At 54.8% G+C, this 26778-nt stretch overlaps 11 protein-coding genes and 1 non-coding gene across 13 annotated transcripts; 6 read left to right on the forward strand and 6 right to left on the reverse strand.

Annotated features, from left to right (window-relative positions):
- Positions 1–6: 6 nt before the first annotated feature.
- On the reverse strand, positions 7–2937 carry ACRALDRAFT_1060288 (uncharacterized protein). Its single transcript, XM_071016206.1, has 2 exons — positions 2337–2937; positions 7–2259 (listed from the first exon to the last, which is right to left on the reverse strand). The coding sequence occupies exons 1-2, from the start codon at positions 2596–2598 to the stop codon at positions 176–178; spliced, it is 2346 nt and encodes a 781-aa protein (XP_070878726.1). The 5' UTR covers positions 2599–2937; the 3' UTR covers positions 7–175.
- Positions 2938–3381: 444 nt separating this feature from the next.
- On the forward strand, positions 3382–4161 carry ACRALDRAFT_1067552 (uncharacterized protein; the record flags this gene model as incomplete). Its single annotated transcript, XM_071017460.1, has 1 exon — positions 3382–4161. One exon carries the CDS (start codon positions 3382–3384, stop codon positions 4159–4161), a length of 780 nt encoding a protein of 259 aa, XP_070878727.1.
- Positions 4162–4664: 503 nt separating this feature from the next.
- On the reverse strand, positions 4665–6846 carry ACRALDRAFT_2023846 (uncharacterized protein; the record flags this gene model as incomplete). Its single annotated transcript, XM_071020170.1, has 4 exons — positions 4665–5963; positions 6023–6255; positions 6346–6736; positions 6805–6846. 4 exons carry the CDS (start codon positions 6844–6846, stop codon positions 4665–4667), a joined length of 1965 nt encoding a protein of 654 aa, XP_070878728.1.
- Positions 6847–7010: 164 nt separating this feature from the next.
- ACRALDRAFT_206198 (uncharacterized protein) lies at positions 7011–8367 on the forward strand (the record flags this gene model as incomplete). The annotated part of the gene is made up of 10 exons (XM_071021989.1): positions 7011–7026; positions 7059–7231; positions 7266–7308; positions 7370–7401; positions 7521–7599; positions 7691–7860; positions 7919–8056; positions 8101–8207; positions 8236–8259; positions 8292–8367. The coding sequence occupies 10 exons, from the start codon at positions 7011–7013 to the stop codon at positions 8365–8367; spliced, it is 858 nt and encodes a 285-aa protein (XP_070878729.1).
- On the reverse strand, positions 7912–10607 carry ACRALDRAFT_1074109 (uncharacterized protein). The gene is made up of 2 exons (XM_071018201.1): positions 8849–10607; positions 7912–8747 (listed from the first exon to the last, which is right to left on the reverse strand). Exons 1-2 carry the CDS (start codon positions 10578–10580, stop codon positions 8617–8619), a joined length of 1863 nt encoding a protein of 620 aa, XP_070878730.1. The 5' UTR covers positions 10581–10607; the 3' UTR covers positions 7912–8616.
- Positions 10608–10824: 217 nt separating this feature from the next.
- ACRALDRAFT_206196 (uncharacterized protein) lies at positions 10825–12659 on the forward strand (the record flags this gene model as incomplete). Its single annotated transcript, XM_071021988.1, has 7 exons — positions 10825–10945; positions 10975–11056; positions 11084–11101; positions 11135–11223; positions 11316–11336; positions 11361–11463; positions 11522–12659. The coding sequence occupies 7 exons, from the start codon at positions 10825–10827 to the stop codon at positions 12657–12659; spliced, it is 1572 nt and encodes a 523-aa protein (XP_070878731.1).
- Positions 12660–12891: 232 nt separating this feature from the next.
- ACRALDRAFT_2092891 (uncharacterized protein) lies at positions 12892–15676 on the reverse strand (the record flags this gene model as incomplete). Its single annotated transcript, XM_071022608.1, has 4 exons — positions 12892–13175; positions 13246–14981; positions 15044–15475; positions 15585–15676. 4 exons carry the CDS (start codon positions 15674–15676, stop codon positions 12892–12894), a joined length of 2544 nt encoding a protein of 847 aa, XP_070878732.1.
- A 40-nt stretch (positions 15677–15716) lies between these two features.
- On the forward strand, positions 15717–18183 carry ACRALDRAFT_206194 (uncharacterized protein; the record flags this gene model as incomplete). Its single annotated transcript, XM_071021987.1, has 7 exons — positions 15717–15825; positions 15899–15981; positions 16016–16309; positions 16383–16467; positions 16497–16513; positions 16552–18002; positions 18039–18183. 7 exons carry the CDS (start codon positions 15717–15719, stop codon positions 18181–18183), a joined length of 2184 nt encoding a protein of 727 aa, XP_070878733.1.
- A 451-nt stretch (positions 18184–18634) lies between these two features.
- ACRALDRAFT_1067546 (uncharacterized protein) lies at positions 18635–19957 on the reverse strand (the record flags this gene model as incomplete). Of its 2 annotated transcripts, none has more annotated exons than XM_071017458.1 (3): positions 18635–18785; positions 19006–19693; positions 19765–19957. In XM_071017458.1, 3 exons carry the CDS (start codon positions 19955–19957, stop codon positions 18635–18637), a joined length of 1032 nt encoding a protein of 343 aa, XP_070878734.1. The 2 variants fall into 2 exon arrangements, with proteins under 2 accessions (XP_070878734.1, XP_070878735.1); XM_071017459.1 differs by lacking the exon at positions 18635–18785 and adding an exon at positions 18823–18916.
- Positions 19958–22795: 2838 nt separating this feature from the next.
- Positions 22796–22892, forward strand: ACRALDRAFT_t3. Its single transcript has one exon. It is a non-coding gene; the product is annotated as a tRNA-Ser (tRNA).
- Positions 22893–23689: 797 nt separating this feature from the next.
- On the forward strand, positions 23690–24880 carry ACRALDRAFT_1079280 (uncharacterized protein; the record flags this gene model as incomplete). Its single annotated transcript, XM_071018888.1, has 2 exons — positions 23690–24461; positions 24815–24880. The coding sequence occupies exons 1-2, from the start codon at positions 23742–23744 to the stop codon at positions 24878–24880; spliced, it is 786 nt and encodes a 261-aa protein (XP_070878736.1). The 5' UTR covers positions 23690–23741.
- ACRALDRAFT_1046904 (uncharacterized protein) lies at positions 24644–26765 on the reverse strand. Its single transcript, XM_071015473.1, has 4 exons — positions 26553–26765; positions 26380–26478; positions 25132–26281; positions 24644–25017 (listed from the first exon to the last, which is right to left on the reverse strand). Exons 1-4 carry the CDS (start codon positions 26604–26606, stop codon positions 24974–24976), a joined length of 1347 nt encoding a protein of 448 aa, XP_070878737.1. The 5' UTR covers positions 26607–26765; the 3' UTR covers positions 24644–24973.
- Between the last annotated feature and the right edge of the window lie 13 nt (positions 26766–26778).

The following is a 26778-nucleotide window of genomic DNA, read 5'->3' on the forward strand; positions in this document are numbered from 1 at the left end:
CACAGACAACATGAAGGAACTTGAAATTTCTCGAGAGGCCTATAAAGGACTTGCTATGGATATACACTCCAGTGACGAGCACATAGCCGTGCCAAAATCGTGCGAGCAAAGTGTAAGTCGCTCAAGACATGCAGTTGTTGTACACAAATCCGCCGACCCAAATACCTCCGGCGGCTCAGTCCGTCTGCGAAAGCACCTTTGTCAACTTCCCCATCTCCTTCTCGTACGTAGTAATCTTCCGCTGGCTTCCCTCGAGCTTCGCGAGAAGATAGGAGATTCGTTCTCCCGTTTGTGGAGGTTGTTTCGGTAGACCACTCAGCACCGCCAGCTCGTTCTCGACCTTCTCGATGGACGTGTTCTCCACCTTGGTCAGCTCTTTCAGCACTGCCAGATCCATCTTGGCCTGCAGCACCCGGTCCGCCACCAGGATGCCGAACGCGGCCTGGTACATGGGCTTGCTCGCGAAAATCGTCTGCGGCCGTCCGTGCTGTGTCTGGATGGTGATCAGCTCCGCATTCGCCAGCCCTTCTAGGGCGGCCTCCCCGTCGGCGGCCTCGGCCGTGGTGGATGACGCGAAAGTGTTGGATAGGAGGATTTCGTTGTATCGGAGGCTACGGTTGTGTGCAAGCGATTTGACGAGGTGCCATGCCTGCTCCGTGGACCAGGTCCGGGCCCCCCGGTCTTTCTTATTTCCGAGGAGGAACATCTTGACAATCTCAGTGGCGCTTTGGCTGATGATTTCGTCGACAGCGCGCCTTGGCGTCTGGCCTCCCTTGATGCGCCTGGCGAGGAACTCAAGGTCCGTCAGGCGTCCGCCGAGCTGCTCGATACAATCGTCAAGCTCGGAGAGATCGGGTCGCACCGGCTTCACGCCATTTCCCTTCTTCGGCCTCGACCCGTCGTCGTCGACCTCTAACCGGCTTGCCACAAACTTCTTGGCGATATCCGGAGTGAGGTCGCCCAAGGCGATTTGTCTGAATACGCGATCAGGCAGGGCCCTAGAGAGGGTCTTCGAGTACGACGTATCACTCGTCAGGAAAATAACGTGGGCAACGTTGTTCTGTACGAGCAGGGCGGCCCATTGCGCAATCTTCTCGTACACGATGGCGGATTCCTCACTCTTGTGAAGAAAGTTGTTGACAACGACGACTGGCCTCTTATCGGGATGGGCCTCCAAATAGGCGTCGTCGGATATGTCGGCGTCCTTGTCCTGCTTCTGTCGGCCAGCAAGGGAGACGTCCTTCAGCGCGGCCGCTGACGTGTGTAGAATTTTGACCACTTGCGACTCCAGTGTCTCGGAGAAACCGGCCTTCACTCCTGTCGTACTCTGTACAGCGAGATCGATGAGGCTACTCATGCTGTTGGCCCAGGAAAAAACCGGTCGATAGCCAACGGACTGCGCCAGATTCTTGATCGTGCCACTTTCGCCCCTGGCTTCGATAATGGGCTTGCAATCGATGACGAGTACGTTCTTGCGCTCTCTGAGGGCCTGATCCAAGACCAGATTCTTTTTACCGGAGCCTCGAGGACCCTGAACCACGATGAAGTTGTCTGAGCTCTCCAGTAACCATGTCTGTATTTCCTCGATGAGATCCCGTCGATGCTTCCAGACCTCGTGGAAGTTGTCCTGTCCAGACTTTCCGTGTCCGAATGCGAGCAGATCTGTCGTGCGCGTCTTGAGCCATCTGTATACCTTGTTGTCCGACAGGCGGAAGGTTTGTTGAATGTGTGCCTTGACAAAGAATTGCCGAATGGGATCAAATATGGCGACGGTGATGGCGGCGAGAAGGCCCGCAACAACGGGAACCACCAACCTCGGGTGGTTGATGATCCATGTCCAAATACTGTGTGCTTTGACCTTGCGCTCGTACGAAAGCCGCAGCTTGGTGCCATTCTTGCCGCCACCAAGGGCCTCGGTCACGAGGAAGCCATGGAGGCAATTCCTCGCCATGATGGCATCCCTGATAAGGGCGAAGTCTAGGTGGGCAAACTTGGGCAGTACCTTGGAGTCCGGCGACTGGGAAGTGATCTCTGCAATTTTGCCGTACTTGCGAAACAGACTGTATAGATCCTCCTGAGATAGTTCGACAGCCTCGCCTCCGGGATCCTTGGGAATGAACTCGACCTTTAGTCGAGACTTGGGAAACCGGTGCAAGTCCTCGAGCCAGGGCAAACCCCTGACGAGCCCGGCCTTTACCCCTCGGAATGGGTTAAACCAAGGCTTGAGCGGCGCCGACTCGAGCTTTTTGGTCAGAGACACTGCCCCCGGAATTTGTCAGTTGCCAACCATATAAATGCCCAGGTGCTGGAGTTGGTCCATGTGGAAGACGACGCACCCTCCAAGTCTTCTGCCTTGACTTCTGGCCCATGGCTGACTTTTACAAACGCCCCTCCATCTTTAAGGTGTGGCAGGATCTCGGTGACCTTGATCGGAATGTCCTTCGGAATCGCCCTCTTGACCAGATTGATGGGATCCAACCGCCCTAATTTCGAACTATCGAGCCCCCCGAGGATGTCGGCAATATCCTTTTCGCCCTGCCATGGCCGCTTAAAGAGGAAGGTGAGTCTGAGCGGGAATATGTCTGTATATTTCGTCATTCATCGAAAGCCCCAACCCCTTGATCGCTTCAACTCACTGTCAAAGAAGAGGACGGATTCGTTCTTTTCCGGAAGAATATGACCCGACTTCTTTCCACTCGGGAGAGTACTGTTCCAAGCTCTCGTTGCGGTCGTTGATCCTCCAACCACGTCTTTCCGGGCGTGTTGTCGCGTCGTTCTCCTTGTTGGTAAAGACGCGGCTGTCTGAAAGGATGAGAAGGTCAGACTCCCTATTGGCACCGACGCCCCAGGCCGCAAAGCCTGGCGATATACCACGCTTCCTGGACTCATTGTAAGGCCATGTGTGAAACGACTTTCCGCGTGGTTAGAGTTGGAAGGATTGCGCACAAACGCGATGCCTACGAATACCGGTACTTTATTTTACCTAGGTAGTACGATGAGGTCATCGTTCTGGTCCTGAATTGATAAGATAACGACCCTCCCTGGCATCCTGGAACAAGAGTGCCCCACTAAACCGCTAATTGCAAGTGTTCTCTGAATATTGCATGCTGGAAACCCCGTTATGACCACATTTTGCATGCCAAGACGCTTCTCTTTCTCAACACCAGAAGAATCCTTTCGAGCTCCGTTTCTGCGATCTGCGACACCAGACCAGTCGACATACTCAACTCCGCCCTCGCTCCACCGCCGCCCAGATCGCGAGATCCAATACGTGGATTTCCCCACTATAACTGGAACATCGTTTGTCGTCGAAATCTCCCCAAAAACCAACCGGTATAGGACATCACGCCCTCTCCATCATCTCCACCAGTACAAGTCACAATGGCCTGGCCGTGGTCAACACCATCCGATTCCAAATCTGCTGCGCCAAGCCAGTCCGCACAGGATGATACACCGCCGCAAGCCCCTTCTTCTTCCCAACCCCCCTCCTCGTCAACAAAGCCCACAGAAAACGACGTCGACCTCGAGGTCCAAAAGTTCCTGGCCGCCTTCCAGTCCGACGCCGCGAGACCAGACGGCACTCATCCCGACGCGACAAAAGCGACACACACCCAACCACAGACCCGCACCTCCGCCCTTTCCTCCGCCTTCTCGTGGCTTCCCTTCAAATCCTCAGAAACCAGCGACGCCCAGAACACAAAAGAAGACGAGCCCACCCCGACCCTGAACCCGCTGGCCGAGTCCCTCCTCCCGACGGACATGTCGTGCCGCCAGGCCTTCGACATGGCGTTCTACTGCCAGTCCGTCGGCGGCCAGTGGAACTCCATCTACCGCGAGGGGTCCGTCCGCTCCTGCAGCGACCACTGGTCCGACTTCTGGGCCTGCATGCGCATCAAGGGCTACCAGGGCTCCCTGCGGGAGGAGGCCGTCCGCGAACATTACCGCAAGAAGGAGTACGCCAAGTACGGCCCCAGCCGCCCCAGCAGCGAGGACGTCTGGCAGTCCCGGACCACCAAGGTCCCGCCTGGCACCGCCTTCACTGCGCCTCTGGGAGAAGCTATCGTCGACGATGAGGAGTGGCAGAAGATGGAACTCGAAAGGCGCAGGCGCATCAGGCAGGAGCTGGGCTATGAAGGGAACGACGAGGGGACAACACCGTAAGGAAGAAGAAATCAAACAATAGGTACAAATGGGAAAGGGTATGTAAAAGTCATGTAAAACAAGCCTCGTCAATGTATGAATATCCAGGATTACAGAGTAAATGGAAAAAAGAAAAAGAAAAAGGAAAATCAGCAAGTCGAGTCGCATGGGGTGAAAATCTTGACACTTCGACTTGGGACACCCGTCTTGCGCGTCTCTACCATGAACATGTTACTGCACTCGGGCAAAACGTAGTCAATCTCATAACCATCTCAATTAATTGGGTGGCAAACACTCCCAAACTGGGAGCCGTATTTGTGATTAAAGTACATCCCGGAACTGTGAGCAAACCGTGCTTTTTTTCCCTTTGATCGTCATCATGACCAATCATGAACGCAAAATCCATGAACAAAGCAAAAGAAAACAACCAAATCTAATCATGAAACCCCCAACTGCCTCCCAACCGTGAGATCCGTCATGCGACTACTCTAGGAAACGATTGCGGTACGCAATGGGGTATCAATTTAGTCGACCTCCTCGACGGTGGGGCCGTCGTCCTGGCCACCGCCGGGAGCGCCGGCACCGGGGAAGCCGCCAGGGGCACCGCCAGGAGCACCGGGCATGCCGCCGGGAGCACCGCCAGCACCGTAGAACTTCATCATGATAGGGTTGGCAATGCCCTCAAGCTCCTTCTGGCGGTCCTCGTACTCCTCGCGAGTGGCCATCTGGTTGTCGTCGAGCCAGCTGACGACCTTGTCAATCTCGGTCTTGAGGGTCTCCTTGTCGGCGGCCTCGAGCTTCTCCTCGACGTTGGAGTCGTTGAGGGTGTTGCGGAGCGAGTAGGCGTACGACTCGAGACCGTTCTTGGCAGCGACACGGGCGGCCTCGGCCTCGTCCTCGGCCTTATACTTCTCGGCCTCGGCAAGCATGCGCTCAATCTCCTCCTTGGACAGACGGCCCTTGTCGTTGGTAATGACAATCTTGTTGGACTTGCCAGTGCCCTTCTCGACGGCGGAGACGTTCATGATACCGTTGGCATCGAGATCGAAGGTGACCTCAATCTGGGGGACACCACGAGGAGCGGGGGGGATACCAGTGAGCTCGAACTTGCCGAGCAGGTTGTTGTCCTTGGTGCGCTGACGCTCACCCTCGTAGACCTGGATGAGCACACCGGGCTGGTTGTCGGAGAAGGTCGAGAAGACCTCGGACTTCTTGGTGGGGATGGTGGTGTTGCGGGGGATGAGCTTGGTCATCATACCGCCGGCAGTCTCGATACCGAGGGACAGAGGAGCGACATCGAGCAGGAGGATCTCGTTGGTAGACTTGGAGGTGGTGTCGCCAGAAAGGATGGCGGCCTGGACGGCAGCACCGTAGGCAACGGCCTCGTCGGGGTTGATGGACTTGTTGGGCTCCTTGCCGTTGAAGTAGTCGGAGATGAGCTTCTGGATACGGGGGATACGGGTAGAACCACCGACGAGGACGATCTCGTGGACGTTGGACTTGTCGATCTTGGAGTCCGTGAGGACACGGTCGACGGGCTGGATGGTGGAGCGGAAGAGATCCTGGCAGAGCTCCTCGAAGCGAGCACGGGTGATGGAGGTGTAGAAGTCAATGCCCTCGAAGAGAGAGTCGATCTCAATCGAGGTCTGGGCAGAGGAGGAGAGAGTACGCTTGGCACGCTCGCAAGCAGTGCGGAGACGGCGAAGAGCACGAGCGTTGGTGGACAGATCCTTCTTGTGCTTGCGCTTGAACTCGTTGACGAAGTGGTTGACGAGACGGTGGTCGAAGTCCTCACCACCCAAGTGAGTGTCACCAGCAGTGGCCTGGGATTATGTTAGCTTTTTGCTAAAGGCAGTGAGATGCAAAAACGGAAAGAATGTACCTTGACTTCGAAGATACCCTCCTCAATGGTCAGGAGAGAGACATCGAAAGTACCACCACCAAGATCGAAAATGAGAACGTTGCGCTCGCCGTCGACCTTCTTGTCAAGACCGTAGGCAATGGCGGCAGCGGTAGGCTCGTTGATGATACGGAGGACGTTCAGGCCGGCAATGAGACCGGAGTCCTTGGTCGCCTGACGCTGAGAGTCGTTGAAGTAGGCGGGGACAGTGATGACTAGAATGTGTTAGTGTTTTCCGTTCATTTGAGGAACAAGGCATGTTTGATGAGAATATGCCGGGAGATGAGAGATGGACAACTACTTACCAGCATTGTTGACGGTGGTGCCGAGGTAGGCTTCAGCCGACTCACGCATCTTGGTGAGGACCATGGCGCTGATCTCCTCAGGGCTGAACTGCTTGGTCTCGCCCTTGAACTCGACCTCCATGATGGGCTTGGTGTCCTTGTCGATGATCTTGAAGGGGAAGTGCTTCATATCGGACTGGACCTCGGGGTCGCTGAACTTGCGGCCGATAAGACGCTTGGCGTCGAAGACGGTGTTGTGGGGATTCATGGCGACCTGGTTCTTCGCAGCATCGCCAATGAGACGCTCCGAGTCGGTGAAGGCGACGAAGCTGGGGGTGGTGCGGTTACCCTGGTCATTGGCAATGATGTCGACGCGGTCATGAGAGAAGGAAGCGACGCAAGAGTACGTGGTCTAGGTAATGCATGTTAGTATGTAGCTCCCACGACAGTTTGTCGACAGTAGAGGTGAAGGAGACTTACACCCAGGTCGATACCGACGGCGGGGCCGGAAGGACCAGACATTGTGGCGGTATTGGACGATGTGACGGTTTGTGTGTACTGCTGAATTTGGTGTTCAAGAAACGATCTCGAAATCAGAGAATGGGATCGTTCTTCTGATGAGCTGAATGAGGAATTAGGTAGAGTTGTTGGGAGGAGAAGAGGTGTGAAGTGAAGAAGCAGAGAAAATGGTTAGAGTGTTAAGTGGTGATTTGGGTTTTAAAAGTCTGTGGCAGCAGCACCCAACATTCTACGACGTTCTTTCCAGTTCCAGGGTTACCCCACCAGGTTGTTCCAGCAGCTTCAGGGAGAAACCAAACCCCTGCAATTCCTTGGTCTTGCACTTTCGAGAAGCGACTTGATTTTTTTCGTATTGACTGGCAGCTTCTCCATGGGGCCCCCATTACAGGTCGAATTGACTTTCTTTTGCTCCCATCTTCTAGAAACCCGTGGCCGTTTCCCAATTTCCCTACCGATCCAACTCGAGTGAAGCTATGGAAATACCTCCCGACCCTTGACATCATCCACTTTCTCTGCGGGGCAACAGCTCCCCACCTTGGACGAGGTACGTACTACTTCGTACCATAAGGTAGTGACGAATAGTTGTTCTTTGTGCTACGACTCGTTTCCTCCTGTTGCTATGGCATACTACGGATAGTAGTTCGATAGTAGTTTTGGCAGTTGCTCTTTTCCGTCAGATGGTCTTTACATCCATCGTCATTCACAAGTCAGGCTCAGTTCCCAGCTCCCTTTCTAAAATCACCTACCACGTACGAAGTACACTAGCATAAAGGTTCCCTTGTATCCCGAAACCAGCGTGTCAACCGTTTTCGCCACTGATGAACGGTTGGGCGTGCTTTTGTTGAAGCGAGGCATCGGCCAATTCCAACTCATGACTTGCCGCTGATCATCATCGGACCGGATTGGGGAATCTGCCACCAATATGGGTCGATCGATCGTGCAGCCCTGCCGGACATGGCCGTTGTGATTCCAAGGCCGTTTGCGATGTCACGTGATTTTGCTTCCCGGTGCGGATTCGTTTGACTTTTAGTTTTCGAAATACGAAGTACCTAGGGCGATGACGCCGTGCCGGTAGTACGTGATGATTTCTACAAAGCCTCCAGTAAGGACATCCCAAGATAGAAACGGAAAAGCAAGTCGATTTCAATGGCCCGAGAACCGCAAGGTCGACGACGACGGCCTCCGAAAGCACTGCCGATCTCACGGCGTCGATGTTGCTGGCGGAGCGACCGACCTTTGGCAGCTTCAGCTTTGGAGCTGCTGCAACTCACTCCTGGCATAGATTCACCGCGAGAGATCATGACCAAGCAAGCATGTTTTGAATGTAGCATGTCGAGACCCCAATCATCCAGATGCACCTCGGGGTTGTTATCCACACATCATTCCAACCAGACCGTCAGCTTTCCCTAATCCAATGTGCAGCTACCCTGCCTGTCCCTGGTCGTGAGGGTTGCAGCGTCCACTTCCACACGACTTCGCCTAGCCTTCAACTCCATTGCCGCCTACGCCAGGCTAATACAATGATCCCATTCCTCCTTTCGTTGCCGTCTCATAGAACAAGACCGGGATACCGATGGAATTCCAAGATAAATAGGACCGGGCCTTGCGAAAACAGCTGGTCCAACTGCCCAGTTACGAAATCATACTGCATGATCACAGAAATCACCCACGCCCTGCCGACCCAAGATAAAACAAATATACTCCTCTCCCATGTCAAGGGAGCTTTTGCATGCCGCACTAGGACTCATTTCATGACAGGAGCGGGAGGAAGCGCTAAGAAGTTTGTGTCAGATCGCCGGTACGATCTGCCCTCGGTTCAGGCTCGGCAATCACGACTTCACTCCCTTGCGAGAAGAATAGTCGTGCTGGCTGGTCGTAGTCGTTTATGATGTTGTAATAGTTGCCTGTATGTCGATCATGGTCAGAGAGGTCTATAATATGATCCTCCTCTGGAAAGACGGGGGAAAAAAAGGAAAAAAAAAAAAAAAAAAAAAAAAAAACTCACCTCGCGGAACATTCCAAAACCCACCAGCGCTGATCCTAAACTGGGTTTCGTTGACCGTGACGAGGACCTTGCCGTAGTGCACGAAAAACGTCATCTGATTCTTACGCGAGTTCTTGGGCTTCTTCTCCGTGCCGGGCGGCAAGTCGACGACGCCCGCGCCAAAAAAGGGGAGGCTGAGCAGCTTGGCAAAGCGGAACGTCGCATCGCGAATCTCGCGTGTTTGGATCGCGTTGGCCGCAATGGCAATCTCGCTCTGCTCAAACGCCACCGGCTCGTCCGGTGCCGGCGGGTTGAACTCGTAGTCCGGATCCCACATGATGGCCTCGCCTTCGATGCGGCCTTCGTCCAGCTCCCACGGTTCGGGCTCCTCCTCGGCCTCGTCCGCCGCCCGCCCGTCCTTCCGGCGTCGCTGGGAAGAAGAAGAAGCCTTGCCCTTCTTCTTGGACTGCGGCCGCTTCTTCGGCGCCACTTCCTCTTCTTCCACCCGCACAATCTCCTTGACGCTGGGGAGCAAAAACTTGGACTGATGCTTGCTCCGGCCCGTCGACACCGCGTCTTCCCATACGTCGTCCTCGTCGTGCACCACGCGTTCGTTTTTCCAGTATGCCAACGGACGGTAGGACTGCCGCCCCGACCGTGTGCGGAAGACGTCGTTGTTGTTTCGTTGTAGAGAAACCAGTCCCCGGACCCGCGGCAGGGGTGGACCTTTTTGCACTTTGCCCATGATGGAATCGTCCCCGACGTCTGACTGTCGCGGCTTGCGGTTGCGCTTCGTCGCATTCGCCGGCTCCTTGGCCTTGGAACTGGTTCCTTGTGTCGCCTCGGCGGCGGGCGCCTTGGATTTTGTACCCTTGGATTTCCCTTGCCGATCCGGCTTGGAAGGTCTGTCTTCTGTGCGCTGACGTTTTGAGGACCGGGTTTCCTCCTCCTCTTCCTCTCCTGCCACCTCTTCGTCTCGCTGTTGTTGTTCCTGCCTCTGTACCCCCTGCGCCTCGGCATCATCTCCATCATGCTCTTCAACAACTGGTCTGAGAAGTCGGCGACGCTTCGTACCTGTTCGCAACTCGGATGCGTCTTGGCTGGTAGTTTTGATCTGAGGCTTATTGGCGGGCCGGCCTTTTCGGGGAATGACAGGCTCCGGGGTTTCTGGTTCAGAATCAGACGTCCCTCCTTCGACCACCACCTCTTCGGGAACGGGCAAAGGTGCCTTGGTCTTCTTCTGCAAGGTTGCTTTGGCTGGCCGACCTTTCCCTTTCGCTCGACTCGTGGCCACAGGCTCGGGTTCTGGTTCTGGTTCGGGCTCGGGTGATTCGGCTTCCTCGTCGGGTCCATCAGAATCTACCCCTTGGTTTACACCGACCATTTGGAGTGACTCGTCGCCGCCATCCATTTCCACGATCGCGTCATGTTGTGGTTGGCCGCGCAGGATCGTTTCTTCTTCTTCGTCGTCCTCCTCTTCCTCCTCATCTAAGTTCGCCGACCTTGTGGCCTGGTTATCGGGATTTCCTCTGTTTCGACCCGTGCTGTCAGGGCGCGACCCGTTAGTTTTCGCGCCGTAATTCAGCCGGCGCGCCACGTGGCGCGTGGTCTCTGATGGGGAGTCGGTATCGACGATAGATCCGCGCGCGGGCGACGAGGAACGACCCATGTGTGGGTTCCGGAGCGCGGGCGATTGGAAGTTTGCTTGTCGCGGAGAAGTACCTCGGGAGAGCAACCTATGCGTACCCTTCATGACGGAAACGGGACCCGGGCCGTCGTCTGTAGAAGAGACGAGAGTGGGGATTAGTAAAACGTCGGCGCATTCAAAGCAAGGACCGTGGGGAGGAAGCGTACCCGACTCAAGTTCCATATCCTGCTCTCCATGCGACACGTCATCGTCGAAATCGCCGTTCGGGGTCTGCTTCTCGGGCGACGAGAAGAGGCCGTCGATGGGTGCCATGCCATGTTCGTCGCGTTCGCCAGTATCCGGTAGTCCAATGCCCGTTTTCCTGAAGCATCCATACGAGTTAGACGGCATCGCGCGCCGCAAAATAAACCTTGTCGGATCGCGACATACCGTCCTACGACACCGAGCTCGCGATATTCGCTGGATGCCTGGTCTTTACGCCTGCCCCCGGCGCGTGGAGCCATTGCGAATGTCGGGTGCCGCAACTTGGCAAACTTCAAGGTCGCGTCGGAAACTTTGAACTGGGAAATTCGCTATGTACCGTGCGATTTCTGACACCCTTAGTCAAGAACGAAAATCGCCGGAATGTGGTTTTGGTGTACAATTCGGTGTATTCCGAGATGGTGGAGATGGGGTGGTTGGGGGGAAGCTGCAGAGCGCTACTTTACCCTCGTAACTAATGATGCCCATATTCCACTATTTTTGGGGGGTGTCAGTCGCGTTAGGCCCTGTTGGCTAATAGGGGGGCTCGCTTAAACGCCTAACGCGTCGAAAGGAATCGACGCGTCGAGGGGTCTCCAGTCGCCCTCAAGACTTCAACAGGTTCCAATTAAATCTGCATTTCAGGCATATCCAAGCAGTTGCAATTCATTTCATTTGGCCCAAAATACTCATTAAACGGACGGCCCTACATCGTCTCTTTCGTCGCTGCTCTACCTAATTCCGTCCCGTTCAAAGTCCGATATCCTACCACTTGGGTTACACCTCGATTCCGCTCGACATTTCAGTATACACCCATCAGCCGCGATGGAGGATATCTCCATGAAAGAAGACGTTGCGCATGAGACAAATCCCTCTGACATATTCATTCCTCCCTCAGTCGATCAGAATGCTACCCTCGCCGGAGACTCATACACCTACTACTCCCCCATCCCTTCCTCTCTCCTCCCGTCCGCCTCTTCCTCTTCGCCATCACGACCAGACAACGCAGCTACAGTAGGATCCGAAACCACAGCCTCCCCAGACTCCCCTCCGGTCTTCCTGGGCATCGATGAAGCAGGCCGAGGCCCCGTCCTAGGACCCATGGTCTACTCGGCATTCTACGTCCCCGTCCCCCTCTCCGACCCCCTCCTCCGCGAAACCTACAGCTTCGACGACTCCAAAGCCCTCACGCCCGCCACCCGAACCAACCTCATGCGCATCGCCTGCGATCCGGCATCCGACCTCGCCACCTCCTGCGGCTTCGCCATCCGCGCCCTCTCCGCCCGCGACATCGCCGCCGGCATGCTCTCCGCCACCAGCCCCTACAACCTCAACGCCCAAGCCTTCGACGCCACCATCGAGATCATCCGCGGCGTCATGGCCCGCGGCGTCCGCATCGAAGAAGTATTCGTCGACACCGTCGGCCAGCCCGCCGCCCACCAGGCCAGGCTGCAGCGTGCGCTCCCCGGCATCAAGATCACCGTGGCCAAGAAGGCCGACAGCCTCTACCCTTGCGTGTCGGCGGCCTCCGTCTGCGCCAAGGTCACCAGGGATTCCGCCCTCGAGCTGCTTTACCGGTCCCACCGGGCCGCCTTGGCTGAGCGGCGCGGTGCGTGTGACGCGACGGGCAAGGGGGACAAGGCCGAGGGCGACGACGAGGAGGGCATGGCGTGGGGGTCGGGATACCCCTCCGATGGGCGGTGCGTGACGTGGCTGAAGAACAACATGCATCCCGTCTTTGGATGGGGCCCTGAGTGCAGGCTCAGCTGGGGAACGGCCAAGGACATGGTCGAGGGGAAGAATGGCGTCAAGGTCGACTGGCCGATGGAAGACGACGGCGAGACGAACCGCTTGACCGATTACTTTGTCACGTCAGATCGGGAAAAGGACTCGGACGAGCTGGGAACATGGTTTGGGCGGCCAGCCGGACTGGAAGCCTTCTAACGAGTTGGTCTATGAAGAGGGATGGCTTTGAACAGGCAGCACGGCGGCAAAAGCGTTAGCTCTAATCGTGGAAATGCGTACACGGCGGCGCCACGGTCACCGCCACTATAATGACATTGCATACATCGTATAGAAGAAAAACAGTTATGCCCGACCACGTCAGGCAAACGCCATAAAACAACCTCGCGAACTGAACCCCCGCCCCCCCTATCGCAATCGCTTGCTCGTACAATCAAATCTCATCATCTTCGTCTGACGTCGTCTTCTTCTTCCCCCGGCTATCCAAGGTGTCCATGCCCACCTCCTCGTGCTCCCTCTGCGGCATGTTCAGTGCTTGTCGGGCCGTGTCCGAATTCTCAATGAACTCGCGAAGTCTTTGCTTTCCGATATCGATGCCCTGGTTGGCCGCCGCATTGGCCATTTGCATCATGGGGCCAAGCATGTTCATGGTATACGCCACATAGAGGCCGCCTGCAAGCAAGAGGAGGAAGATGAAGAGGAATGGGTTACGAAGAACTAAGAGAAAGGGGGTGAAAAATTAGCATCATGTAGGTTTCCGCCATTCGTTAGGGGGACGCCGACTTACCCGCAATGATCTCGTTCCAGCCGAGGGCAACGAGAAGGGCATAGAAGTATAACGGTACTTGCGCAACCCCGCCGATAGCACTCCGCTTCGCTTCCACGTAAACCCCGTCGGCCGTCTTTTTGAAGCGAATCACGAGATCTTGGCGCTTGGTCTCGCTGAGTACAGTCATCTCCTCCTCGAGGCTCTTGCCGTCCTCCTCGTCGACGCCTCCGATCGGGACTAGGTCCTCTTCGTCGCTGGCCTCGACGCCCCGCGGCTGGGGCCCGATCCATCCCGGGAGGTCGGGGGGTGCATAAGTCGCCGCGAGTCGGAATCGCGATAGCAGCGGAATGAGAGTGAGGGTCGACTCCCGGGCCCTGGTATAAATGCCCTCAATGTCGTCGGACGGCGACCATATCCTGGGAACACCCGCCTCATCGTACCGGAACTTGTCTTCAAAGTTCTCCCTCAGCTTCAGGAGAATGTTCCCTTCCATGACCTCTTCCTCGACCTTCTCGCGGAGAGCAACCCAGCTCTTGCGCCGCAGCCTCCACAGGCCGATGTCTACCTCCTCCTGGGTGGCCTCGAAGCTCTTCGCCCTCTCCGTAAACCTGCCCTGGGCCTCTCCGACAATGTCCACAAAGACGCTCCAAATACGATCCCAGAGATCTTTCTCGCTGGGCTGCTCTCCTTCTTCCGGAGCCCCGGCACCCGCCCTTCCGGAGCCGAGCTTGTTGAATTCCAGCCCCACGGCATCGCCGAGACGCGACTTGACCCAACGCTCCACCCGAGTAGCCAGTCTTCGCATCTCTTCTTTGCGCAACTTTCCACTGACGTCGTCCAATTCCTTCTCGAAGAGGTCATACTGCGATTTGAAGTTGGTCCACGGAATGTCTTGGATCGCCAGGCTTTGCGCTTCGGTCTTGAAGAAATCCAACGTCTTGGCTTTCTCCTCGGCAACAATCTCGGCAAACTCGTATGAGGCGCCGGACTTTTGGCCCACCTTGACAGCCACCGAAACCGCATCGCTGAAGGACGCGATGCCGGACTTGTGTACGGCCGTAAGATGCGCCAGGTAGAGGGTCTTCAGACGCACATCGATCTTGCTCTCCAAGTCTTGCCGCTTTCTGGTGTAGACTCCCTTGTGGTACCGGCTCGCTTGCATCTCGAAAGCCTCAAGGCACTTGGTGCGGGCGTCGTTGCCCGTGGTGCCCAGGTCCGTCAATACCGCCGGCTTCCCAGTCCTGGTCGACTCCGCCTGCTTCTCCTCCAGTGGCGCAATCGCCTCGTCAAAGCCGACGAGAACCTCGCGAGAGATCTCGTCACACCGGAACTGAGCGAGCAGTTCCTGCTGCGTGGGAAGATCGAGGTCCTTGTTGTGGACGATCTGGTCCCAGACGCCCTCGGCATATACAGAGAAACCATCCGCGGGAATTCGTCGGTGATACTCGGGCAGGAAGACGCCGCCCTGGAGCTCATCATCGCCCGACTCGCCGGTGCGATGGCCGGTGGTGAAGCGCGTCGCAAGTTTCTGCACTTCGGCCGTGAACTTATCCGCCTGGAGAATTTTGTGAGGGAGAGCGGCGAAGGCAAAATCAAAGTAGTCCTCGATGCGCGAGTTTTCGAGCCCCTGAGGTTTCGAGATGGAGGACCAGATTTTGGTCAGGTCTTGGACGAGGGTGTTGCGCAAGGCGGAGAGCGGGGTGACGCCGAGGTGATCGCGGATCACGAAGAACAGGAGGGATCGCAAGTTGGACCTTTTGGTAAAACAGATCAACACGACAACTCCCGCGCGCCATGGAAATCTGGGAATACCTACTGCTTGTCTTTGAGGAAGAGCTGCAGGTTGACCTCGAAGACGGTCTTGAGCAAGCCCATGTTGGCTCCATTGTACAGGCCCACTTGGGTCTCCCAAATGTTAACGATGAGGACCTCGCTCGTGGCCAAGGCAAACAGCGCGCTCTTTCTCTCAAAGTCCTGGTCCTCGCCGCGTTCCCGACCATCCGTGCCCTCGACGTCCATGACAAGGATGTTCTCGGCCATGCTGGCCTCTTTTTTGTTCTTCGACAGCCATATACCCTTGGTGGTCTGACGGCGTTCCGTCTCGGACATGACCGAGAAGTGGGTGCCGAAAAGGTTATTCAGTAGAGTCGACTTTCCAGTGGACTGAGAACCAAAGACGGAAATGAGGTGATAGTTGAAGCCACTTTCGGCGACATGAGCTTGGCGGAGGTATTCATTGAGCTGAGGGCTAAAGCAAAGGCGGGGTTTCCGTCAGCATTCAGCATTACTACGGTAGGTCTAGTTGAAGACCAACAGTCTTCTTCATATTTGGAGGAGGGAGGGCGGCCGCATCGCACTTGAACTCCTTCTGGTCATCAATGACCTGCACGCCGTGCTCGAAATCCTGGACGCTTGGGTCCGCGCCCACCGAGGCAAAATGTCCATTCATTGCGCAAATTGTTGGTATTTCGTATGTGTTGAAGAAGGCGATGTGTCATTGCGGGACGTTGGTGAGGTGGTATAGCGAGAGGACAACCCGGAGGTGGCGGACAGCGAAGTGGGAACAAGGGATGATGATCCTCGAGCCGCCCTCGACTGGTGATGGGTGAAATTGGAGGTCTAGGTGTCCCTGTCGCGTAGGTGCCACCTTGTCATTGTCACGTGAAGTTAGCGGCACATGGGCAATTGAATGGGGCTCATGATCAAAAGTACACCAATATAATCACAAGCTCAGCCACCAGCCACACGGGTACGGTGTATACTGTTTATACTCATACTGTGTCACGAGCGAATGTCGTCTCGTAACGGCCGTCCTCTCACCCCTAGTCCTATCCATCATCATCACGAAGATGTCGACACCTCTAGATTCCATGATATGCCCATGCATCTCATCCACTGCTCAGGTCAATCAGTGCCGTGTACCTTCGAGTGCTGCCTGAGAGCACCGTGGCAAAAGGGTCCCGGTTCAATAGCACCTCCAGTCGAGTTCAGTTCACGGAGTCTGAAGCACTTTTCATTCAGTACGACATTCTCGGTTGACGGCGTCCATTCCCGGCGCCTCCATTATGTCGCCAGATTCCATGTCGGGACTAGAGGTAACGTGTCATAATTCCGTGCCGTGACGTGCACTAACGGTCCTATGATGATGGTATGAGATGCCTGGGATTGAACTAAACCTTGCTGTTCTTGGTCGTCATAGACTCGAAGCAATATCAGCCCTGTCTGCTGTAATTCCAAGTCGTTGACCGCTGGATCCGTTTTGAAACCAGGCAAAACGCCTGTAGAGGTTTGTATAAAGTGCCCGGAAGTCCCTGTGGTGGACAGAATGGACAGAACTACAGGCTTGGAGTTCTGCTGCCGTTCAACATCCAACGTCCGGAAAGCAAGATGAAGTATCAGTTCAGCGGCTTCTACGCCGCGTTCCTCTCTTTCTCCTGCGGTTCTCTAGCCGCGCCGTACGTATCTGAGCCACAGACTACCTTCAGTGAACTGCCATCGACCACCGTCTCGGCCATTCCCCATACCAACGTGACGTCGCATGGGCCGTACAAAGGGACACCCACCACCATTGGCGCCCTCTCCACCAAAGTCCTGGCCCCCTCGATTCCAGCTAGGCCTCCGGCACCCGATGCGTACAAGTATCCGGCGGACGGCAAATTGCATGGGGACCAGCCAGCCCCCTACACCCCGTCGGGAGGTATCGGCACCAACGGCTCTGCGCCGGTCTATCGCGTCAACAGCGACTTCGACTACCAGTCTCTTTCACTGGCGTTATACCACGAATGGATCGAGCTGGACCTCTTCCACTGGGGTCTGGCCCGTTTTCCCGAGTCTGAATTCAAAGCCAACCGCCTTACAGCTGAGGACCGTTTTCTCCTCCAGTTCATGGCGGATCAAGAAATCGGCCATGCCACGGTCCTGAGCAACATGCTGGGCCCGCAGGCTCCCAGGCAATGCACGTACAACTATCCCGTGACCAACTTGCGCGAATACCTCGACTTCAGCCAGAAGTTGACTCGGTGGAGCGAGGCTGGCGTCTATGGTTTCCTGCCGCACCTCAACTCGGGCCCAGCTGCCCAGATCCTACTCCAGTCCATCACCACGGAGGCGCGCCAGCAGATGATCTTCCGCCAGTTCAGCGGTCTTTTCCCCATGCCCGTATGGTTCATGGTCGGCGTTCCGCAGTCGTGGGCCTGGACCATGCTCGCTCCCTACATTTCGAGCTGCCCGTATAATCAGACACGCCTAATATGGCAGAACTTCCCAGCCTTGCACGTCCTGAACCAACCGAACCCGGCCAGGATCAACGGGTCCGACGTGTGGAATGAGACGACCACTGGGTGGTCCAACACGTTATCGACCAAGGACATTGCGCCTTCGGACCTTTGTGTCAATGCCACAACCGTGGGGGAGAGCTGCGCACCAGGCATTACGCGCAATCGTACGCAACCGCTGTCGTATCCCGGAAGACAAGTCTTCCTCAAGTGGGATGAGCCCGGCCGACCGGTAGGCCCTAACAATAGCTACATCACGGCCACCAACGCGGAAACGCCACGGTTCGCAGCCTGGGTGACGCAGCTCAATGTCACGTACTCGCCATTAAAAGACGTCGACTTGTCCCACCGAACCGCGTATACAATCCAGCCGAATGTGTCGACCATTGAGGGTGATCCGGCCATCAACGGGACCATGTTCCTTGCCCTTACGGATACGGATTTGTTTGTCACCCCGTACAATCTGACGCAGATCAACCCGCACGTTGCGGCGCTTGCCATGTACCAAGCTGGCTAGGTTTGGCTGTGATTAATCAGCGTCTGTAATATCTTGCTTGGGCTTCTTGCCTTTTTTTTTGGACACCCGCCGAGTGAGCTGTACGGCTTCTTGCGACTAGCTGCGACGACACTCATTGGGCTTTTCTCCCACCTTTCTTTTTACAATCAAGGGAACACGAAATGATCTCTCTTTTGTCTAGTGATATGAAGAGTCTAATAATATGGAGTGTTAATGACAAAAAGGAATTTCCAAGGAGAGTGCTATGAACCATTTGCTCGTTCATATCGTTGGTATATCATGAGATCCATAATGTATAAATTCATATTGAAAACATAGCCCAGTTGTCGGACACATCTTGGGGTGAGCTGCCCAATGAGGGAAGCATGTCATCACACCCCAAATAGTGGCGTACCTTGGCCATTCATCGAATACTCGCATTCTACCCGAAAGCCGGTTCATTTGGGTTCGCTATTTCTGTGAGAAATAGCGCTCACGTGTGTATAAATTGTCAGCTGAGGACATTGGTCATGTCCAAATCATTCGTAGGATATATTGGCCAACTGAAAGTGTGTCTTCTCACTGTATCCCGTCTGCAAAATAATGCCGGGCGCCGTAGGCCTAATTTGAAGTATCATCAGTTCTGAACATCATGGACTGCTAGAATGATGAGGCCTAGCCAGTTATTCTGTAGATGCATGTTCTCTTCAGCACATTGGCATGCCGCTGGACGGAGCAGAAGTTTTGCTTTGACGTCTTGATACAGCGAGACCTGCCATCGAGATAGTCTGCAAAGATTAGGGGGTTGGACATGATATATACATCTCAGCCGTATTTTGCGATGAGATTCGCCATGATCGACATGGCCCCTCCGCGGTACCCTCCTCCGAATAACGCATAGTGATTCAGATGATGATATCTGTCCTTGTCAGAATGTGGTTTGTTGAAAGGAGCGAGAGAATTCAAGGTTGACCAGGAGGCGCCAGGGCTGGGAAGAGCAAGACTTACAACTCATACAACGCAACGCGATCTCCCCATTCCCCCGCGGGTTCCGCCTTGGGCACGAGCCGCTCATACTCCGTCCAAAACGCCGAGCCAAAGCCGCCAAACATGCGCATGATGCCCAACTCGTACTCGGAATGGCCGTACACCGCGCTCGGATCGAACACAACCTCCTCCACGCCGCCTTGCCCCGCAATCCGGCCGCGCGAGTGGTTCCCGCTCCACAAGTCCCCGTGGATGACCACAGGGGTGATGTTCTTTATTGTCTCTTCGCCAATAAGCCGCGGCACGACAGAGGACGCGACGCGCTCGACGGTGCGCTCCAGCTCGGCATCCGGCCCGTTCGCCTCGACGCCAGCGCGCAAAATGGCGCGCAGGCGGTTGTTGGCGTAAAAGTCCGCCCATGAGGCCTTCCACGAGTTGTCTTGCGGGGTCGCGCCGCAGCAAGTAGTCACGGGGAAGCCGAACATGGGGCGGTCTGATCCCTCCGGTGTCGGTGCCGGCGTGGTGTGCAGCTGGGCGAGCTTGGCGGCGAGGGAGATGCCGGAGCCCGCTGGCGAGGAGGCGCCGAGGTCCAGGAAATCGGTGGCCAGGAAGAATTTCCCGGGGGACGATTTCATGGCCCCATGGGCGTGCGAGCGGGGGCAGAAGTTGGGAACCACGTCTGCTATTGCGTTCAGGGACGCATGTTCCCCTGTCGTCGTGAGAGTTAGGATGGATGATCTGACCTGGCCCTACAATGCGTGAACACATGCGGCGTCTCACCTCTGAACATGACCTCAGAATCCGTTCCTGAGCCCGTCTTGATGAAATAGTTGACGGGCTTGCCGTCGACGGTGGATGATAACTTGAATGTCGATGAGAAGCCGGAGCCGCCATGTGTGGACAGCTTCGTGGTAGCGGGGTCAAGGCCGAGGGCGTCAAGAATTGCTGGATCGATATTATTATTGGGGGCCATGGTTCGTCGCAGGAACTGTAAAGACGCTCTTTTCATACAGGTTGCTCGATTCGATTTTTTTCGTTTCCCTTTTTTTTTCTTTTTTTTCTTCCTTTTTCAATCTTGTCGCTCCTGAGTGAGTTGTTGGTTGCGGTTTCTTATCGCGGCGAATTCATTGTCACTGTGAAGCACTGACGTCATACTAACCCCCCACCGAAGAACCCCGCGCTCGCTGGGTGAATTTAAGTCGTAAAAATAATAATACGAAGTAAGAGAAAAATGAAACGATTCAAATACTCAGTACACTAGACATTGATCTCATAATATCCACTATTTTGTGAGTAAAGCATGTCCATGTCATCCAATATCTTTAATCGTCTATTATGACCTTCATTTATCACTATGAATTGCAGAGGTTCCCTAACCGGGTGCCTAAAGCACAACCTGGGTATCTTTTCCGTTCCTTTCCGTCTATTTTATGTTTCCGTCCGTCCATTTGTGTTTCCTTCCAACTATTGTCCGTTTCCCGTACTCCACCGTGAGTTTCTCAGTTAGAAAGATTAAGTAAAGAAGTCCTGTTCCAATGTAGTTGTGTAGGTAGGCCATGAACCCCAGGGGCCACTCTTTATAGTTCGGACCCATGAGAAGACCAAATGTGCCAGCCCTGCCTTTGGCACGATCGGCTTTTAGCTGACTTATGGTTTCTCGATGTGTTTTTGTTTCCTCTCTTTCACAGTGGGGCCAGCCTTGGTCGAGAAATCTTGTTGCGCCACGCCCTTGTCATCAGGCTGGGGAATCTGGGTAGAGTTCCTCCGGGAAGAGGCTGCGGAGGGGAAAGCTGAGGCTGACGGAGTGGAATAGGCGGGCGACTCCGAGGGGGTGACGCAGTCGTATCGTTGTGGTGCAGCGTCGAAGCACTCTCGGCAGGGACAGATAGGGCTCTTGTTGAGGGCCGGAGGGGGCGTACAGTGACGTCTCCACCAGCCCTGTTTGCCTTCTTTTTTGGAAGAATGCATGGTGTTAGGTTTAAAAACGTAGTAGCAGGACGTCTGAGATGTGCGATTCTAGGCGGGAGTGGTGTGTTCTAGCGAGAGACCAAAGCCTTGGTCCTTTGACGAAGCCAAGTTGCAATTGGATGTGAACGTATTGGAATGAGTGTGTTGATGGCTCGGGAAATTCTATGTACTTCAAGACATGCGAGAGGAGAGTCCTGCCTCATATACTTATATATGTACGAGGCTGCTGTATAGTAAAACTTGCCCACACCCGAGGTTATGCTCTCGGTGTGAAGGCAGTGGATCCAGACTCCTCTTTAAAGACCCTGACCGGAGCGGAGATTGGCCGTCTCGGATCCGAATAAATGGGTCCGGAGCTGAAACTACGGCCGGGATTTGGCTCTTCACTCTTCCTATGTGAAAAATTAGCGAACAATCCTTCTGGCCGAGGCTACCTTGCGTGGAAAAAATAGCTTTCCCTACAGTTCCTGATTAGCGGGTCCATATTGAAGCGAATAGCAGGCCGCTAGGCCACTGATCTGCATCTATCCCGATGATGTTGCCAGAACGTGATAGGACAAACCGGGATTTGGACGGAGAAGACTCATACTCACCACTGACATGACTCTCGAATTCACTTTGCGTCACGCTCTTTAATCTCTAGACAAGTTACATTATACGTGTTGTATAGCTTTCACTGTAGTGGTGGCTGCATCGTTCTCGACAGTTTGGGAGATTGTGTCGTGAGACCTCTTGCTATTGCAAAACCTAGTATGTAAAGAGGTCAAAGGCCGTTGTACGGATACAACCACAAGTAACGTACGAAGTGGTGGTGCGTAGAGACAACGTGGAAGCTAGGATCTGTCAACATGGCCTTGGTTCGAGCCAAGCCGGGAATGCCACCCACTTTTATCGCCCGCGGTGGGTCTTAGAAATTGGGCCTGATTCTAGAACTGATGAGTCATCCGGCCCCTTCATCCGAGCCGATGACCCTTCGAGTGGCCGAAACGAGAAGTACCCCTACGAAGACGGTCCGACTCTATATCCAGCTCACCTAAAGCTTGCACGCGAGGCTGCTGTTAGTCGAAGAACAGATCGCCATGCACATCATAACGACTGGCCATGTGGACGAACTCGGCTCTCGTTCCAGAATCATCTCTTCCGCCTACTCGAGATTACTATCAAAGAAAGCCGTGGCCAGACTTTCGTTAATGCCCGAGTTGCCAAACCACCCAACTCCTCCAGGGATTCGGATTTTTAACTGGGGCTGTTGTTAACCAGACACTGGAAAGCCGCGTGGTCCGCTTGACCTGACAGATCTTCCACTTGTTGGGTTAATGGGTGTCTGAAGTGCTGATTGCGTGCATGTGGCTTTTGTGACATTGGTCTTCGGTGCAATTCGATTCTACCGATTTTTCCGTCGTCAGTCGCTCTTCATCGCTTTTCGCGCAATGCCCTGGCTGCTTCAAAGACCCGAGCGACTTCCCTGTTCTTGGGCGTCAAATAGACAGTGCTGCGATCGTCGTGAACCACGGTAAGAACATCAACAAATATGGGAGATCTGACCTTGGAGCGATAGAATGCGGTGCTTGATAGATTAAAGTGCGGTTTGCACCGCATTCTTCGCCCTTGGACTGCTTATCATGGTCTTCCCAGGAGAGTCCTGGGTCGCCTTGAAACAAATCGTTATCTACGAGGCTCGACACCAATGTTATTACTACGTCTCTCAGCTCTGGAACCACGATACCGGATATCATATCAAGGCAGACTGAAGATTTATCGAAACGGTAGGTAGGGAAATGGCGTCAGTTTAGCTTATAACCTAGATATATGAGTTCGATTTTCGTACATTTTGCATCAGTTAGGTAGCATGCCAGAGTGGTTAATGGGTGGGACTTGAACTGTTGCGTCAGACCTATCCCATGGCTTCGGCCGCGCAGGTTCGAACCCTGCTGCTATCGATTCTTTTTGATATTTCTTTTGATTTTTGTCAAAAGCTCGCTGGTCTATAGGACAATAATTCGCAACTTCGAATGATACTTGTTTTCTACTCTGATGGAAGAAGTGGTTTAATGATTCAGAATAGTTATACAGAACAGAAGAGACTAAAGTAGATCTTCCTTTTTCCTTTGCTGTTTTTGATGTCGTCTTCCTAGGAGAGATGTATTGTCTTCTTTATCTCCGCCTTGTCTCATTAACCCTGTTCACCACGTGCCTGACCAAGCCAGTTGGTTGAACGACAATAGCTGTTGATAGTAAATAGTGACTTGATCCAGAACCAGCGACCGGTTGATATTCCCTGTCTCTCCAAAGGACGAGACCATGTCAGAACAACACCGTAGTAATGACATTGGTGAATAACAGCAGCCAGCCACAGGTACTCAGGGCTTGTTCCACAAAGGCCATGAGCAAGTGCTAGACTCTTTACTTGCACCAACAACTGCTACCCAGGACTTCTATTTAGTTCCTTGGTATATCCTCAGCTCCTCGGACAACGCCGAACCAAAATTCCATGCACCTCGCTTTCTCTTTTCAAATCTTGAACTTAGAGAAACCGATTCATATCTGAACTGTACAAGCGACTCATACTCTTGTCTTGCCAACATCTATCCACAGACGGTAAGTTCATGGTAAGTTCTTCCAATTCTTCCAACTTCTTACACATCTTTTTGAATTCACTGATATCTACGCATCTACGCGCCTTAACCATCACTTATAGACGAAGTATCTTCGTTTTACATCTCCCACATCTTCTTCCAACCGACAAGTCCAAATCCCAATAACACCATTTTGCTGCATCACATAACAAGATGGCCATATCTGGAAACCCAATGATCCGCACAATCCACTATCGGAACCCATATGCCACACATTTCAATCAGTACGTCGACCCCCCTTCCAAAGAGACCCGGAGGGACCCAAGCCATGACATCCTTGGCTCCCGCCGCCATCGGCTACCGAACACCAGCAAGAACAACCCCTTCAACCCTTCCCCGGACGCCTCCGGGTTACCCGCAGCTGAAGCCGACTACCTCGTCTACCAAATCGAATGCTACACCGCCCCTCCCGGGCCTCTCGTTCCCCGGCCGCGCAATCGTCTCCGACCTATCCGGTTTACGCTCGCCCTGGTGTGGCGCCGGCAGAAACGGCGGTTCTGGGAAGCCCTAGCCGCCATGCACGCCCTTGTCGTAGTAGCACCCATGTTACTCCGTTGTTTCGCAGTAGTAGCCTGGGCGCTCCTGCGGTCACTTGGCGTACGGTTGGCTACTTATGTCTACACTGCCTGGGCGCTCCCGCAGGCAGTGCAACTATGGTTAGCTTCCTATGTCCACACTGCCTGGGCGCTCCCACGGACACTGCACCCACGGCTGGCTCCCCATGTCCACACTGCCTGGGCGTCCCTGCAGGCACTGCACTTACGGTTGGCTCCGTATGTCCGCACTGCCTGGGCTGGCACCCGTGGAGTTCGCACCACTTCTTTCGGCATGCTCCTACCGAGAATCGGCGCTTTGTACGTGCTGTTTTGGCTCGTGAGTGTCTTGACCGGATTGCCGACGACTCGTGGGGGAGGGGAACCTGTGTATGTCCTGGTCCCTGAGACCAGGATGTGGTCTGGTCCTTTCGACTCCTCCTGACGTCTGTGCTTTCCTCTCGCCTCGCAAGTGCCGGCGGAGAGGTTCATGTCACACGGAAAAGGACGTGGGTTAGCAGGATCAAATCCAGGGATTGAGAGTAAGAAGATTGGTCATGATGCCGGGACAAGATGGGAGGGACGAGATGGCATAACTTGGAAAGCAAGGAAACCCTCGATTTGTATGCCAGGGGGCAGCCGGGAACTTTGTAGAATCCAGTCGTGGTATGTTGATGCTATGACACAAAATAGTTCCCCACCTCTATTGACCAAACCCGCAACTTCGTTCGCGCAACCCATTCCCCTTCCCTAGCCTAACGGCCAGCTTAATGGGGAACACGAGCGCTAAATTAATACACACGTTTATTTGGGAGCCCAGCCTTTCGCCAGGTGCCGCGTCAAGTCAGGGGCTTAGATGCCCAGAGTGAACTCGACGCCGACATCGATATCACGAGCTGTGGAGTCAAATTAGCACGCTTCCCTCTACGCACCACATAGTTAGAGGGGTGTTGGGCGTTTTTGACGCAACCAAACAAAAAAAAGGGGGAAAGGGTCGGGGAGAGGCATACCAAGCTTAACCATCCTGGAGAGCTGGACAGCCTTCTCAGCGGCAGTCTGGAGATCATCAATGGAGAAGATCTTCATGCCCGAATCATTGATAATGGTGTGGGCAGCCTCGACGTTGGTGCCCTGCAGACGGGCAATGATGGGGATCTTGAGGTTCAGGGCCTTGACGGTGTTGATCAGACCGTGGGCGATGTGGTCGCAGCGAACGATACCGCCAAAGATGTTGACAAAGATGGCAGACACCTTGGCGTCGCTGGTGATGAGCTCAAAGGCCTCCTTAATGGCCGCCGGGGTGGCACCACCGCCGACGTCGAGGAAGTTGGCGGGGGCGCCGCCGTTGATCTTGATGATGTCCATGGTCGCCATGGCCAGGCCGGCGCCGTTGACGAGGCAGCCGATGTCGCCGTCGAGCTTGATAAAGTTGAGCCCGGACTGGGCGGCGCGGACCTCGTCGGGGTCCTCCTGCGTGGTGTCGCGCCACGAGAAGACCTCCTTCTGGCGGTAGTCGGCGTTGTCGTCGAAGCCGAACTTGGCGTCCATGCAGAGGACCTGGTGGTCGGACGTCTCGGAGAGGGGGTTGATCTCGATCTGGGTGGCGTCCTTCTCGGAGAAGATCTTGTACAGCTTCTGGACGGTGTCCTTGGCGTCCTCGATGCACTGCTCGCTGAAGCCGAGCTTGACGACAATGTCGCGGGCAATCTCGTCGGTGACGCCCTTGTTGATGTCGATGTAGGTGGTGTTGATGGCGTCCGGGTTCTCCTTGGCGACGGTCTCAATGTCGACGCCGCCCTGCGATGACGACACAATGACGGGCGTCTGGGAGGCACGGTCCATCAGGATGGCCAGGTAGAACTCGCGGCGGGCGAACTTGCGTTCGCAGATGTACACCGAGTTGCAGAGACGGCCGCCGGCGCCGGTCTGCTTGGTGACGAGATTGTGCCCGATCATCTGGTGGGCGAACATCTCGGCCTCGGTCGGGGAGTAGATGACGCGGACGCCTCCTTTCAGTCCATTGTCGAATGTTCCCTTGCCGCGACCACCAGCAAGAACTTGCGCCTTGATTACCATATCCTCGCCGCCGAACTGCTGGGCCACCTCCTTGGCCTCTTCGGCGTTGTGTGCGACTGAGCCTTTCGGGACGCCGACGCCATACTGGTAAAAGACACGTCGATTAGGGATGACGAAATGAAAGTCGAGAAGAAAAAAGGGGGAGGAAGAAAAGGCCAGTGATAGTGCGGGATGTTGGTTACCTGACGTAGGAGATCTGCCGAACGGTACTCGTGAATGCTTAGGTGTCTCCGTTGCTGTTGCGCAAGGCTAGGGAGTCTGGCGGAAGAAGATGGAGAGAACTATGATTCGAGGTTGTACGTCAGACTTGTAGGCTCGTTACCATGGAAGGGAGATGGCGTTTCGAGAGACTCACCCTAGCAGGCTGGAAAGCAGAGGCCAGAGCCCGGCTGCGACCGAGCTTGTACATTGTGACGGCGACGCGCTGTCGAGTAATCGACAGGAAGGCAGGGAGGAGTGGAAGGCGGAGTGGAGTGGAAAGGAGACGGAAACAAAACAAAGGTGGACGGTTGTTTGTTGAGATAAAACGCGGCGCTATTTTTTTCGTGAAGCTATCTAGCAAAGCGACTTGGAGGCAAGGA

This window comes from Sodiomyces alcalophilus, assembly GCF_042370955.1.
Source record: "Sodiomyces alcalophilus JCM 7366 unplaced genomic scaffold ACRALscaffold_1, whole genome shotgun sequence".
In the NCBI taxonomy this organism is placed as follows: Eukaryota; Fungi; Ascomycota; class Sordariomycetes; order Glomerellales; family Plectosphaerellaceae; genus Sodiomyces; species Sodiomyces alcalophilus.